The sequence below is a fragment of the Labeo rohita genome, chromosome 7, assembly GCF_022985175.1.
Source record: "Labeo rohita strain BAU-BD-2019 chromosome 7, IGBB_LRoh.1.0, whole genome shotgun sequence".
NCBI lineage: Eukaryota > Metazoa > Chordata > Actinopteri > Cypriniformes > Cyprinidae > Labeo > Labeo rohita.
This window is the reverse complement of record NC_066875.1, coordinates 41,645,760-41,662,455: the sequence shown is the minus strand read 5'-3', so window position 1 is coordinate 41,662,455 and position 16,696 is coordinate 41,645,760. Positions and strand designations below refer to the sequence as shown.

The window sequence follows — 16,696 nt, the reverse complement described above, 5'->3', positions numbered from 1 at the left end:
GCCAATCAGAAAGAGACTTGTTTAGCGACGATGATGCAATCGAGTTCAAGGTTGACAGCAGCTGCGTAGTGAACGTGAGCTCAAAAAATACAGACATCACGCTTTGAATGGACATTAATCAGGTAGGATTACTGTACAAATTACTTATAATTCCATCACACATTACATTCCTGCAGTAGTTAATGTATTTATATTCTGTTATCGATGTTAAAACTGACCCACAGTCATAACACAAAAATCATGATGCCCTTGTACATTACACAAGATTAGAAAATGTAGTGAACAGGTCAGAGCTTCTTTCATAACTAGTGACATTGTATATACTGTAATTGTAATTTTTAAAGAAGTTAATACATAGTTTTATTCAGCATGAACGCATTAAAATGATCAAACTTGACAGTATAGACGTTCACAGTGTTACAAAAGATTTGCATTTGAAACACTGTTGTTTTGAACTTTCTGTTAATCAAAAAAGCCTATATATATATATATATATATATATATATATATATATATATATATTACAATGTCAGAATAAGTATGTAGTTTCATTTTGCTGATTGACAGTTATTTGACATTATTTTGCCCATGTTTTGATATTTTATTTTCATATAAGTTAAAGCAAAGATTTGCATACTTGGATTTAATATGATTTCTATGTACACAAATCACTTTTGTAAATTTTATATGATTCAGTCATTGGTCTTTGAATAATAACATTAATTGCATTTAAAAATAATTCCCTTAGTGCTGTAGTTTCTCACATAATCACATAATCATTTCTGTACACAAAATGCCAGCTATCCACTAGACATGTTCATTTATTGTTGAGGTGCTCTTTTTAGTTTGTCCAGATGCTGGTATTGCTTATGTTATTTTTATGATGTCAGCTTTATCAACTCGTATCTGATTGTTCCACACAGTGCTAATACTAACAGTCATAACATGTCAAATGTTTCCTGAGCAGCTTGTTTGGGTTTCCCAAACATGTTTCTCTTTGCTACCACAATCTGAGGTTAAGAATATAGTGGCATTGCTCAGAAGGGAAGTTAGATTGTCATCTGCGGTGGGTTTGTTTGCGGTAGTGTTGAAAGGAAAGTAATAATCTTGGATGCCAGGACAATTATAGGGTTGTGGTTACTATTATTTATGACCCACAGGAAGGTCATTTTAGCTCTGCATTAATCTGTATTTTTTTTCCAATATGAAATAAAACATATCTATAATGTAAAAACAAAGCAGGCTAATTATAAAAAGAAATCTGTACTAGGGATGGGCATTGAATGAATAGACAATTGTAAGATTTCTATTTTAGCCAAAACAGAAGGCCTAACTTCGGACATCCGATAAGATCTCTTTGCCTTTCAGCTCCATCGTGGGTTCAGACTGCAGTCAAAGGTCATTTCAATAAAGATTAGTCTATTTATGTCACGTCATTGTTACAGAACTAGCTCAGCATCCTTTGAAATCGCTTCGCTTTTGTTCATATTTATGGGGATTGACTCTGTAATTGGCTTTAGTCATTATCTCCCTTTTAAAATTCATTTGATTTTCATTGAACTGTTGTAAAAATCAAGTCATGGAGGCAGGCTTTCTTTATGTCATGCATGCAGACATCTGTCCTCCATCAACCAACCAGGTGCCAGCCTCGTTTTGATAGCTACACTGATAGCCTTCCGATTACCAAATCTCCAGGTTCTCCGATCCCTTTCAACGGACATGGAGGACTAATGAGAACAAAGAGAGCAATGCGAGGCCACCCTCAGCTGCCTTCTGCCACGCAGATCGAGAACATCAGAGAGGTCCCCCTCCTCGTATTCATCCATCTGGGTTCTCGGGGGAACGCCGTCTTAGTTAACACTATTCGAATCTATGTAATCTTCTTAAGCCCCGCAGAAGCTCCCAAAGTTGAGCTCCTCATGTATGTCTAAATTCAGATGGGCTGTGATAAGAAGCTGTGAAGCAGGTCTTGGGATTCAGTTCTTCGCTATCATTCTAGTGGATATTTTAAGTTTAAAATATTAAAGAATTGAATATTGCCTCTAAATCCCAGTATCTATCACCATTCAGAATTTTTATTTTTATTTACAGTATATACTGGTCAAAACTGATCACAACTGGCTTTTTTTTTTTTTTTTTTGGAAAATCAGAATATTAGAATGATTTTTTGAAGGATCATGTTTCACTGAAGACTGGAGTAGTGTATATATTATATTTTAGTATATATTTTATTCTACTCACAGTATATGTTGATATATTGATTGTTTACCGAACCAACTTTTCTTGTACTAATTTTCATTCTGTACATCCGGCAATCATGAACAATGGTGCACAGAATTACCGTACAGCTTTCCAGTGTCACCTGGGCTGCTGTTTATTTTCTTTGCTATTTCAGGAGGTCAGCGGTGTGTTAGCACATTAGATGGTGGCATGGAGTCATTGTGACCTTTACACAAGTGTGACATCAGTCTCAATGCCTGAATTGGTGTTTGCACGCTTTGCTTTGTGTACCAGGTGTTTGCAGTATATATTTAATTGTAAATGACTCTTAAAAGGATAGCTATGTATTTTACTGCAGATTTTCCAAATTAGATTTTCTTAAATAATTCATTTAAAATATCTGTCAAAAGTTTTTGAACAGTAAGATTTTTAATGTTTTCTTTTTAAAGACGTTTTTTCTGCTCACAAGCCTGCATTTATTTGATCCAAAATACAGCAAAAGCAGTAATATTGTGAAATATTTTTGCTATTTTAAATATCTGCTTTCTATTTGAATATATTTTAAAATGTAATTTATTCCTGTGATCAAAGCAAAATTTTCAGCATCATTACTCCAGTCTTCAGTGTCACATGATCCTTCAAAAATTATTATAATATGCTGATTTGCTGTTCAAGAAACATTTATTTTTATTACTATTTTATTATTATCAATACTTAAAACAGCAGTACATTTTTCAATATTTACAATATTTCAAAATTGTAGTTTTGATGTACTGTGGGTCAAATAAAATCAGGCTTGGTGAGCAGAAGAGACTATTATAGTCAACATTAAAACTCTTACTGTTCAAAAACGTTTGAGTGGTAATGTATGCAGTAGATTATTCTAATGTTATATGTAATTGTGCACCAAAGAAGTGCACAAAAAAATCTTAATTATCACTTCTCACCTAATGCTTTTTGGCTGATCTGAGGTTCTATATGCAGGGTCTGTTGAATTATTTCACAGATTTTTTTTTTTTTTTTTTTACTTCACCTGTCATATTAATGCAATGCCCATGTCTTGAGTTCAAGATGCAACAGCTTGTTTCATTTTTCTGATATCTCAGGTATAAAAATGAACACATCCTTAGAACAAAGTACTTGTTGTTCTTTTTAGTTATTGTCTTGCTTGTTGGCAAGTTCACATTTGAAATGAAAAAACATTTGGGATGTAATAGGACGGCATTAATCTTAATTCAACAAGTCTTAGTGCCAAAGTTTAGACTGTAATTGATCTAGAGCTGTTTATCAGATTAAATGCTGCTAAACAACATTGATGACAGATCTGTCTCAAGAGATTTGTTCAAATTCAAAAGTTTGTTTTACAGCAGATTTATAGGATTAAAAGAGCATTTTGATGCCACCTGCTTCTGAGCTCTCTGGGAACCCTTTCTCCCTTCTGTTGCATTATGGGTTTTGGGGGTCCGGGGCCACAGATGGCACTCCAGAGATGCTCTATGTGACTCTTTGTAGCAAATATATATATATAAGTCGTACTTTGTAATCCTGGATTAAGGGGAGACTTGGAGTTAATTATCCAATTGTTAGATAAAATTCATTTTGGTTCCGTCACTTCCCCGCCCAGGGAATCATGTGGCAGATAGTGCTTGTTTCGAACACACAAGGGAATTTTCAGAAATAGAGATTTAATCTCAATTGTCTGAAGGTCTGTTTGATTTTGGCTAAACTCCATTTGATTCCAAGCAGCTGACTCACCCAGCCTCTCTCTCTCACACACACAGGGTGCCAGTGGAAAACCAGGCGGCCGCATATGGACTGTCTCTTGATATCATTCACTGGCCGTGTAATCTTATTATGCTAAATCCTTAATCCTCACCTATGCTGGACGCCCACAACAGTGACTGTGCTGGTGATTGGACGACTAGACGTAGTCGGGGATGCTGTGTTCTCCGCCACACATTCTGCCGAGCTGGTCCGCGTTATGAACGCGATAGACAGTCTCTTGAGGTCAGGATGAGAGTGAGAGAGAGAGCATATTTCTGGATCAACATCCTTTGTTTTTATCAGAATCCGAATGGTGTTGAGTTGACTAGTTGTCCAATAGCTTTCTACAGATTAAATACACTACCGTTCAAAAGTTTGGGGTTGGTAAGATTTAATGTTTTTGAAGTATTTGATTTTTTTATATTTGATTAAAAGTACAATAATATTTTAACTTTTTTGCAATTTTAAATAACTATTTTTTATTTTAATATGCATTAAAATGAAATTTATTCCTGTGATGCAAAGCTGAATTTTCAGCATCATTATGCCAATCTTCAGTGTCGCATGATTTTTCAGAAATCATTCTAATATGCTAATTTGGTACTCAAGAAACTTTTTTTTTAATTATCAAGGTGTTTTTTTTTTCAGAATTTTTTGATAAATTGAATGTTAAAAAGAAAATTGAAATGTAAATCTTTTGTAACGTAATTAATCACATTACACTTTTACTTATAATCAATATTATTAGTAAATAAATAATATATTATTATATATTATAAATATATTATTATATATTATTATATTACTATATATTATAATATTATATAAATAATATATAATATTATATATTATGATATAATATTAATATTATATCATCTTGAGTAAACATTAATTTCATTAAAAAAAAAAATATATATATATATATATATATATAATAATAATAATAATGTCCCCATTTTTTTTAACGGTAGTGTAGGTTTATATACTTTTTTTTTTTAGTTTAAAAAGGCAGCTTTCGCATTTAGACAGCTTGCACAGCAAAATCCCGTCAGAAAAGTTGCATCTTAAATTCACCCACCGCCTATCCAGCCATACAGTACATATATACAACTTTGACTCTTTTCTAAGAGCCTCACCCTGAGTGTTTTGTTTCTTAAGAAGATATAATATTCTTTTTAAATCGTTTGCCTTTCATCTAGCTGTTTTGAATACAAGAACTTATGTGAAAGTCGTCTAAAAATGTGTCAGATCAGGGTCAGGTGAACCTAAAGCGGCAAATTATGCAGTGTTTCCTTAAGACCTATTAGTTACTAGTCATTCAGGCAACTAACTGCCTAGTCAAATATTTCATTTTGCACATCCCTAGTACTGTATTTGATGTTACTAGCAGTTACTATGTATTGTACGTCCTATAAGATGCTTTATAAAGGTTTAAAAGGTGAGCGTATATGTTATAGTTTGTGCCCGCTATCAATTGCCAGGGAAAACGGCTTAGAAACAATAGTTTGTTCCCCCACCCTGGAGTTTGATAAGCAAAACAACAGCTGGCCCTTTCACTGCCTCCCTGAGATACGACTACATCCAGTCAGGCAGAAACATCTCTGGACGGAGGGGGCCTTTGGGTAGAGCAGCTAACTCTCGTCCACCCTGTTTGTGTTGGGGGTATCAGACGTAATTATGAGGATTCAAAGGTGTGGATTCGATGTCTGACCGGAATGGAAAGAGAGGGGAGCAGGGGACAGAGGTATGGGGTGAGGAGATGGCTGATGGGTAATGGGATTAGGTGTAGCACTTTCCGTGACACACGGAGACAGACACCTGACACTTGGCCTGGGACTGAGATGGAGGAAGTAGGGGACAGGAGGATTAATTCTGCCCCATATTGGAGATGTCATTCCCAAGGCAATAGGGGCTTTTGGGATAGGGTTCGGTTTCATTCAGTTTCTGCTTGGCTGGCTCGCCTTAATTCTTTTGGTTTGTTTCAGGAGAAAAGATTGAGGTTTATCCTTCGTTGGACATCGAAGCGAGGTTGTTCTTCTGAAGATTCGTTTTCTAATTGTGCAAGAGCTTGATTTTCAAAGTTTCTTATTAGGAAGTAGTTCGAAGACTGACAAAACGGCACCTCGTTAAAGTGTCGGGTTATCTTTTGAGTGGTTTCTCAGCCAAGTGAGGTTTTGTGGATGTGTACAATATTAAAAATAAACATTCATTATTGGCATTGGTGGTTCCATGGAACCTTTTCACTGAACAAAATGTTCTATTGCAACAAAAACCCTCTTTTTGATAAAATAGTTCACCCAAAAAATAGTTCACATTTGTCTATAATGTACTCACCCTCAGGACATCCAAGATATATACAGTTGAGGTCAAAAGTTTTCATCCCCCTTTCAGAATCATTAAAACTGTTAATTATTTTACCAAAATAAGAGGGATCATGCAAAATGTTTATTTAGTACCTGAATAAGATATTTCACATAAAAGATGTTTACATATAGTCCACAAAAAAATCATAGTTAAATTAATAAAAAAAGACCAAAAAGTAAAAAGTTTACACCCTCTTGATTCTTAATACTGTGTTGTTGTTTGTTTAGTGATAGTTGTTCATGAGTCCCTTGTTTGTCCTGAACAGTTAAACTGCCTGCTGTTCTTCAGGTCCCACAAATTCTTTGATTTTCCAGCATTTTTGTGTATTTGAACCCTTTTCAACAATGACTTTGTATGATTTTGAGATCTATCTTTTGATGCTGAAGACAACTGAGGGACTCATATGCAACTATTACAGAAGATTTAAATGCTTACTGATGCTCCAGAAGGAAACATGATGCATTAAGAGCCGGGGGGTGAAAACTTTTTGAATTTGAAGATCAGGATAAATGTAACTTATTTTGTCTTCTGGGGAACATGTCAGTATCTTCTGTAGCTTCTGAATGACAGTACTAAATAAAAAAAATATGATATTTAGGCAAAATAAGAAAAAAGTACACATCTTCATTCCGTTCAAAAGTTTTCACCCCCCAGTTCTTAATGCATGGTTTTTCCCTCTGGAGCATCAGCGAGCGTTTGAACCTTCTGTAATAGTTGCATATGAGTCCCTCAGTTGTCCTCGGTGTGAAAAGATGCATCTCAAAATCATACAGTCATTTTTGAAAAGGGTTCAAATACACAAAAATGCTTTTCTGAAGAGTAGGAGGCAGTTTAACTGTTCAGGACAAACAAGGGACTCATGAACAACTATCTAACTAAACAAAAAAACACAGCTGTGGATCATTCAGGTAACAACACAGTTTTAAGAATCAAGGGGATGTAAAATTTGAACAGGGTCATTTTTATAAATTCAACTATTATCTTTTTTTTGTGGACTATATGAAATATCTTATTCAGGTCAGTACTAAATAAACAATTACATGCATTTTGTATGATTCTTCTGATTTTGGTAAAATAATTAACACTTTTAATGATTCTGAAAACTTCTGACCTCAACTGTGTAAGTTGGTTTCTTCATCAAAACACATTTGGAGAAATTTAGCATTGCATCCCTTGCCCACCAGTGGATCCTTTGCAGTGAATGGGTGCCATCAGAATGAGAGTCCAAACAGCTGATTAAAAACATTACAATAATCCACAAGTATCTCCAGTCAATCAACTAACATCTTGTGAAGCAAAAAGCTGCATGTTTGTAATAAACAAATTCATTATTAAGACATTTTTTTAACCTCAAACCAAATAAGAGTCCTTTATTCATAATATTGCTTTTTCTAGTGAAAAAACAAAAAACGTTTTGTCTGAATCAGGAGAGAAATATGCACAGATCAAGCACAGTTTACAAGCAAAAACAGTCCAAAATAATTCTAAGCAAATATGTAGGTGTAATAGGACATTCTTTTTCACTGGAGGATTATTGTGATACTTTTATCAACTGTTTGAACTCTCATTCTGATGGCACCCATTTACTGCAGAGGATCCATTGGTGAGCAAGCAATGTAATGCTAAATTTCTCCAAATCTGTACAGATGAAGAAACCAACTCATTTACATCTGGACAGCCTGATGTGAGTAAATTTGAGGTGAACTATTCCTTTAAGAGTGTACAAACATCCAAACACGACCTTTATTGACTCACGCACGCTGCTAGCTTGATGGCCAAGGAAAAGTCAATAGTTTGAGAGAGGATGGGCTGTTTATTCAGACAACGCACCACAGTTTTATCAGTTAAAGTGCTGGGGTGCGAGGACAAACAAAAGACCTCCTGTTCTGTTGCTATGGCCATAGCGTAACTCTCTTTTTTTTCAGCTCGAGGAGATGAACCTGTGCCTGCTAGCAGCGTCACCTGCTCCCACAGGTGTAGATTGGGTTGTCTCAGACAGGGTCAGATGCCCAGGGGTCACTCTTTGTGTCTTGTTGATGGGTTGTAGACGCTCCTGAGAATGAAACACCATCTCTAATGATCACTTTGGTTTCACAGTTTTAACCGTTAGCCATTAAATGTGTGAGGTGCATTTCCCCACCAACACCACCTCAGTGACAAAGTGTTTAAAACCCTTATTCGACCCTCTGGCACAGGCCTGTGTCATCAGTTTTTTGTTCCTCAGTGAGATTTACAATTGAGAATTTCCATGTAAATTTAATGTTTTTATTTGAAGTTGAAGCGTAGCAGTGAGAGTATGTGCTTTAGAGCTGTGGTTCTCGTTAAGAATGGGTTAGTATGGTTAACTAGTCATACATTAATTAACAAAAATAGTAAGATGTGTCCCTGAATCACAAAACTAGTCCTAAGTCGCATGGATATATTTGCAGCAATAGCTAAAAATACATTGTTTGGGTCAAAATTATCGATTTTTCTTTTATCCCAAAAATCATTAGGATATTAAGTAAAGATCATGTTCCATTTAAGATATTTAGTAAATTTCCTACCGTAAATATATCAAAACGTAATTTTTGATTAGTAATATGCATTGCTAAGAATGTAATTTGGACAACTTTAAAGGGGATTTTCTCAATATTTTGATTTATTATTTTTTTTAAACGTCAGATTCCAGATTTTCAAATAGTTGAATCTCAGCCAAATATTGTTCTTTCCTAATAAACCATACATCAGTGGATGATGTATACATCTCAACTTTAAAAAACTGACCCATATGACTGTTTTTTTTTATGAAACTACTATATACTGGTGTTGTTTTACTATTGTTGGGTGTTTATACTATTATAGTATGTATTAATATACTTTTAATTGGCTTTGATTATATATTTACTGTTTAAGATTTAGTAAATTTGATAAGTAAATTTTTTTAATGCTAATGAAAGATATATATATATATATATATATATATATATATATTTCATTAGCATTTTAAAGTTATTCTTATTTTCAGAATTTCTAAGATTTAATGTATGTAATGTTTATATTTTAATTTATTTAAATTACTGAAAATGGCTTTTAATACACAATAGTATGCTATTTTTAATAAACTATTAGGAAAATGTGAAAAAACTGTGAAAAGTCTTGTGGATACATCTCTATATCAAAACTAGAAAACTAGATTTAATTTTAATTTCAATATTCATTAACAATTTTAGAAATTAGCAAATGTGCTCCATGTATGACAAAATCAGTGTTGGCTGTGAATAATTGTTTTTAAATGTAGACTCTCTTTTCTTATTTCAGGATTTCTGAAGATTGGCAGGATGTTTCGCAGTTTCTTTGGGAAGACGATTGGCTTTGTCGGTTACACCATCCAGTATGGCTGTATCGCTCACTGTGCCTTTGAGTATATTGGCGAATTTGTGTCGGTAAGTTTCTTGGAGCTGTTTGGTCAAAGCATTCACATTGTTAATGAAAGAAATACATATAAATGTTTATTTCTACCTCCAATTCACCTACAACAGTGTTCAGGACCTTCGATGGAACCCACCATCACTAACCACGACGTGGTTTTCTCAGAACGAGTAAGCCGCCATCTGTGCCGAATACAAAAGTGAGTATGAAGTGCTTACTTTAGCTTTTATTTGACTTTTATTGATCATACTGTCATGCAGAATCTTTAAATATCGGATTTATTTTGACCTCACCTGTTACGTTCTTCCAGAGGGGATATCGTAATAGCCAAAAGTCCTTTTGATCCAAAAATGAACATTTGTAAACGAGTGGTTGGACTGGAGGGAGACAAAGTCTGCACTAGTGGACCATCAGACGTTTTTAAAATACACACTTATGTGAGTACCCACTGTACCGCACCTGAATAATTCCTTTTCCACAAACCAGTAGATACTTTCTAAAGGTCTTTACTACATTTTTTCTTCTCTCTCTTGTATAAACTACTATGTTTACTCTTAAGGTGTATGCATTTGAATTTCACATGCTTTCACCTTTGCTGGGTAAAACGTTTACCTTGTGGCAACAACAAATGCTTGTTTCTCAGTTATTATTGGTCCACAGAGAGCATAGCCACTCTGTCACTGAAATAGCTGTTATTGCTTTTTTGTATCACTTGTTTTTTCACCTTGACTATGTGCGGTTCTGGCCTGTAATTTTTCCCGAAGCTGTTAGTGTTAGTGCCAGATGAGTAGAGCAAGTGATGAAGAGAAAGGAGAGAAAGAAAGGCCTGTCACCGCAGTCATTTAAGGTAAAGAAATACAAACCCTAGGATGTACAAGCACCCAAGATTGTAGAAGTTTGCTCACTCCTAATACCAGCCATCCTAAACCAATTGCAATGTGAGAATTTAGTCAATTTAGCAACTGAAGCATTCTTTTCTACTTAAAATGTATGAAATTTGATTTAAGTATGAAATCTTCCATTGACTTCAACTGCCATTGAAATCAACTGTGATGGCATCATAGCAATATTAATATACTGAGTTGTAATTACTCTTCTTTCTTGCATTTATTTATGTACTGAACACTATTGATTTTTCTTTCTTTTTTTGTCTATTGATGCTCGTTTTGTCATAGAAGTTGTTTTGTGTTGATGCTTGTTTATAGCTGACATGTTTTTTTGACATGCTAATATATTAAGTCAGATCTGTAACTTTGTGGTATCTACTAACATTGAAATATCAATGCCTCATAAACATTTTTGAAAAGAGTGTCTTGGCAGGTATGTTTAAACACTGTCTTCAGTATGACAGGGTAATTTGTTTGTTCCTAAAAATAAAATGCCTTTGGGTAATTAAAGGATTTGTCAATCAAAGATTGAACGTTAATAACTGATTTGGCTGTGATCTTACACAGCTGTGTTTCACTGCATGTATGCAAATAATGTTCATTGGAAAGACCTGTAAACAAGTTAACGAGAAAATGTGTCATAGTTCAGTACAGTGCTGTTCTAAAACTTGTATTAGTTTGTGAACTTCCTGTAACATCATTCTGAAGTCAATGTTTTTTTTGTTAAATGCTTCAAATGTGGCTAACACAAGCTCAGAATATTTTCATGTGTTTTATTCTAACCTGAATATATTAGTGAGACCCTACGTGTTTTAAAAAACGTGGTTGCTAACTAGTAGCTAAATGGACTACAGAGTATGAACATCCTAGATGTTCATGTCTTTCTTCAGTCGAACAGAAATTAAGGTTTTTGAGGAAAGCATTCCAGGATTTTTCTCGATATAGTGGATGTCAGTGGGAGCCAATGTGTTGAGGGTCAAAATTGCAGTTTCAGTGCAGCTTCAAAGGGCTCTACACAATCCCAGCTGAGGAATAATGGTCATTTTCTAAAAAAAGCTTAAAATTTATCTATTTTTTTTTTTAACCAGATATGCTCGTCTTGCACTAGCTTAACCTCCTGCATTACGTAATCACAATGGAAAGGTCACACGTGATGTAAGCAGAATTACCTGTTTTTAATTGTTTACAATGCGAACATGCAAAAAAAGAGAAATGCCCTTTACAAAAAAAACCGGACAATTCACAGACGAACAAAAGTGACCTTTCCAACGTGATTACGTAATGCCTGAAGAGAGCTAGTGCAAGACGAGCATTTGTGGTTAAAAAGTATATAAATTTGAAGGATTTTTAGAAAATGACCAATTGTTTCGCTAGATAAGACCCTTATTCCTTGGCTGGGATGTTGAGTAGGGCTAGGTGATTTTTCAGATTTTATTGATTCATTCAATTTTAATGTTTTGCCGCAATTTTATTTTTTAGAAGTCGAGGAATTGCGATTTTTGAATAGAAATATTACCAAATGTTAAAATTAGACACTTTGACCATATGCCAGTGATAACAGTAAAGAGAAAAGAACGATCCAACCACATGACGGAGGAAAGGTGATTAACCGATCATGCGATGTGCCTATATCGCTAGGCGCCGTTCACACAAAATGTGGTTTTGTGTTGACAAAGATGCGACTCGGGCAGTGGAATAGGGAAAACATGCAAGAAGATGGGAGTTAACTTTAGCACCGTGTTTTTAGAATGCCGTTTCATGCATGAAACGCTATGAAAGACGCGAGTGCAATGGTCAAAAATAATGGAAAAGCATCGCCATCAAATAAAAAAAACCTGTAAAGAGCTACTACCATATGTCTGATATTTCATGTTTGCATCATGGTGACAGGCTAAAAGCTGCTGTTCATTTTTTTTTTTTTTTTTTATAGAACATTCTTAGTTAATAATAGTCTACTGGTGTTATACCTTAAGTCATTTTGAATTTGAATTACCTTGACTTTTGAGATTTCCTTTTCAAACTTTGACTTTTTTTTTTTTTTCTCAACTCCTCTACTCTAACATATAATATGTTTGTTTTGTAAGTTTGTACAAGATATACAGTAGTTGTAGTTCATGCATCTTTTCTGCAAAGATATTGAACAAGTGATTTGTTTAACATTTACATCATGTTGTAGTTACATTTTCAAAGTTGACTAGTTAAAAATCACAACAAAAAAAAAAAAAATCGCAAAGCTTTCAAATGTTCTGGAAATATCAAAATTTTAATTTTTGCACTGCAATTTGGACCTTCAACCCGCTGCCCACCATTGACGTCCACTATATGGAGAAAAATCCTTGAATGTTTTTCTAAAAAAACCTTTGATGACAAATCGGTGAGCAAAGAGTCTGGAAATTTTTTATTCTGGAAGTGAACTAATCCTTCAAACTTATGTACTCACTAGTCAACTAACTCAAACTTTTTTTTTTAACTCAAACTTTTCAACTTGTAGATTTTAAATGAAGATAAAAGAATTGTCCAAGTTTAGTGCTGGTGATGTTGAAGTAATGCAACTGTAGTGTAGTTTGTTTGTAGCCTGTGTTTAGCTTTTTAGGGTGTGTTCACACTTCAATTAAAATGAACCCTGGTGCGATTGCTCCGTTAGTGCAGTTCGTTTGAGTAAGTGTGAATGCTTCCAAACGAACTCTGGTGTGGTTTGAATGATATATGAAGGCAACACGGAGGAAGTAATGACAAGATGCGACGCTATGCAACATGATTTCACGAACGGAAACAAGCGGTGTATCCAAAACAAAATGCACAGAGGGCAAATGTGGAGCAACAAGGCAGTAAAGTGCCTTTTATGAGCTTTGTGAGTTTGTAGGTGGTGAAAATAAAATCACATACACCCAACAATGAGCGCGCTTAGTCCAGCAGATGGCATTGCATGTGTTCAACTTAAAGTCCTAAAAGTCTCTTTAAGTCGAATGCACCTTTTCCTTTTGTTTGGAGTGTTCGGTGTGCTCCGTCATGAAATATACATCATTCAACCCGACCAATCAGGTTGTGAATGTATCACTATGTCTTTAAGTTTGTTATCTTTAGGTTCACTGTCATAAATGCCAGTGTGAACGCTAAAAGGAGCAGGACCAAATGTATCTTTTTCCTTTTTGGTCCAGACCAAATAAACCAAACGAACCGAACTACAAGTGTGAACACACCCTTAATTCTGGTGATTGTATTTAGACTACAAAGTTCATAAACGTTGTGTTTATTAATGCTTTTTGCTCTTGAGAAACATAATGTGTAAAACTCATAAACTTTTGTTGGTCACAGAGCATATTTTCTTCAATAATCTATATAAAGTGCTTTTGCTGAGAGAACCAGGGTGATGCAAACTCCCATATTGGCCTACAAAATTACATCATGACTTCAGGACTCTATTCAGTTAACAGAAAAATAATAAGAATGATTTGATAGCAAAACAAAGTTTTTTAGATAAGCCCTATACTACCTATAACTTGCATAATTCATTGTAGAGCTATTTTTGTAGACCAGAAGATGTCTAGATGTTAAACAATCAACAACAGTAAGCGTAATATGTTTCAAACATGATTCCCATTTGTAAAACTGAACTCAGGGTTGTCAACATTTGTGTCTGGTCACAGTATGGTGTGATTCCTCATATGCTTGGCGGACAGACAGGACAAAAGCTTTGCTTCGGAAGAGCAGATGACGACGGGCTGAGATTTCTTGTGGATGGGATCAAACATATGTTTCCATGCTAATGAGAGTCGACTGCAAGACGACTTCATGCTGACATATGTTTATAATCACGATTCTTTTGCATTTGTCAATGATGCATTTGTATGCAATGCAGAAGGTCAGCAAATCATTTTGTGGGTCATATTTAGTCATTCTCACACATTAGTGCATCTAGTGTGACTGTAAGTATAATTGAGAGTATTAAATCCTGTGGAATTCTTCAAATGATTCTTTGGAATTCTACTTGATGGGAAAAAAATGAACTTTAAATTGTTCAGTTTGGTCAGTGCCAGATAGGCATCTGCATACTGTTATGTTTATAATGACAACGTGATGTGTTGTTCACCCTCGCCTCACATATAGAGGGGGTGGAGGGGACTTAATTAGGGGCTTGACAGCCCCACTCTCCCTGTGTGATGAGATTATTCCTAATTGATGTCAGTGTGGATCAGGCTTCGCTCGGTTGCCGGCCCAGCCTGGCAGGTCTGTCCGTGGTCTAGACCCATGGAGCAGCTCGAGGAGGCGGGGCTTCACCCCTCACCGAGAGGATAAAGAGGGTAGGGGGGTGCGAGGCCTCAGCGGTCAGTAAAAATGATCCCATTCCCATCTGAGATGAGCAGTTAAGTCATGTGAACTTTCTCACTGTTAGGAACTTCTTCCTTATCCTATAATCCAGGGAGAACCTAGGGTTTCAGTACGGCGTGTTGCATGCAAATGCATTTCATAGCGAGGCAAAAAATAATTTTAGAAGAGTGTGGCTGCAGTCGGAATAAATTGTACTCATTTTCTCAAGTTAGCATGATGGTTTAACATTTTGCACTTCCCGTTCTGCTGTAATCTAGGTACCAAGAGGCCATGTGTGGCTGGAAGGCGATAACCTTCGGAATTCCACAGATTCCCGAAGCTATGGCCCAGTTCCCTATGCCCTGATCCGAGGACGTGTTTGCTTGAAGGTAATGAGAACATAGTCTCGTTTTTGACCTATACACTTCCCCAAAGGCCAAAAGCTTCTTGAGTTTGAACTGTTGCCCTTTTTTTTTTTTCAAACAAGCAATACAATCTATCCTTTCGTATTTTACTTTACAATTTGATTGCAAATAAATGAATTCACACTAACTATTATTTAATAAGTAGCTCGTGTACTGAGTGCAGTCTTCATTTGAAACTGTTTTCGGCTGTCGGCTCATATAGCATCATGTGCCCATGACCCTGTAAACAGGTCTCCTCACCTTCTGTCAGGCCTTGATTGGAAAGTCAGAGGCAAATGATATGGGGGTGGAGAGTCTTACAAATAAAAGATGTTTTTTCCATTATTTTGAGTTGTAAAATTTCTATTTTCTTTAAATAATATAATAAAGTAGTGTAATATATAGAATGATCATAAGATGTACACTCTTAGAAAAAAGGTACAAAAGCTGTCACTGAGGCGATACCCTTTCAAAAGCTAATAATATGTGACCCTGGACCACAAAATCAGTCTTAAGTAGCATGGGTATATTTGTAGCAATAGCCAAAAATACATTGTATGGGTCAAAATTATTGATTTTTCTCTCATGCTCAAAATCAGGATATTAAGAAAAAAATCATGTTCCATGAAGATATTTTGTAATTTTGTATTCTGTAAATATATCAACCTAATTTTTGATTATTAATATGCATTGCTAAAAACTTAATTTGGACAACTTTAAACGTGATTTTCTCAGCATTTGGATTTTTTTGTCCAGGGTCACATATGTATCTTTAAGGTACTAATATGCATCTTTTAGCGGTAAATAAGGTACAAAGGTGTACCTTTTGAAGGATACCACACCAGTGACAGCTTTTGTACCTTTTTTCCTCACAGTATAGTATAAAAAGTTGTTTTAAAATGTATTCTGTTTTTTATTATTTTGCAGTTGTGGCCACCACAAAATTTTGGCGTACTGGCAGAAAGTCCTAACGACGGGCGCATTTTATGAAGAAGCTGTGTTCATCTATAGCAATGTAAATTATATTTTTTCAATGTTTTAAAATAAATTCATATTTATAATTCATGTCTGTTTCATTCTTTAGGGCAAATAAAAATGTATGATAATGAAAAACACATTGCATCATGCATCAAAACACACAAATGCGTCATATATCAGCAACATCATGCTGCAATCAATGCTATAAAATGGTAATAAACTGAATTAAATGCTAGAAAGAAACTTCCTTTTCAATAATTAATCATTTTAATTACATAATTATTATTAATTTTATTTTTTTAACACAAATGCTTGTCTTGCACTAGCTCTGTGATGCACATCCAAGACTTCACGCATTAC

At 35.0% G+C, this 16,696-nt stretch overlaps 1 protein-coding gene across 2 annotated transcripts; it reads left to right on the top strand.

Annotated features, from left to right (window-relative positions):
• Positions 1–28: 28 nt before the first annotated feature.
• Positions 29–16,419, top strand: immp1l (inner mitochondrial membrane peptidase subunit 1). 2 transcript variants are annotated; one of them, XM_051113846.1, is made up of 7 exons: positions 53–122; positions 4,002–4,227; positions 9,649–9,773; positions 9,870–9,958; positions 10,070–10,196; positions 15,233–15,343; positions 16,286–16,419. In XM_051113846.1, the coding sequence occupies exons 3-7, from the start codon at positions 9,669–9,671 to the stop codon at positions 16,346–16,348; spliced, it is 495 nt and encodes a 164-aa protein (XP_050969803.1). In that variant the 5' UTR covers positions 53–122; positions 4,002–4,227; positions 9,649–9,668; the 3' UTR covers positions 16,349–16,419. The 2 variants fall into 2 exon arrangements, with proteins under 2 accessions (XP_050969804.1, XP_050969803.1); XM_051113847.1 differs by lacking the exon at positions 4,002–4,227 and having other exon boundaries at positions 29–122.
• The last annotated feature ends 277 nt before the right edge of the window (positions 16,420–16,696 follow it).

What these genes read in the sequence shown, in the direction of transcription:
- immp1l (XM_051113847.1), top strand. Translation starts at nt 9,669, where the DNA reads ATGTTTCGCAGTTTCTTTGGGAAGACGATTGGCTTTGTCGGTTACACC. An exon ending in CATCTGTGCCGAATACAAAA is followed by an intron (nt 9,959 to 10,069) that starts GTGAGTATGAAG and finishes ACGTTCTTCCAG; the next exon opens with AGGGGATATCGTAATAGCCA. An exon ending in TTTTTAAAATACACACTTAT is followed by an intron (nt 10,197 to 15,232) that starts GTGAGTACCCAC and finishes GCTGTAATCTAG; the next exon opens with GTACCAAGAGGCCATGTGTG.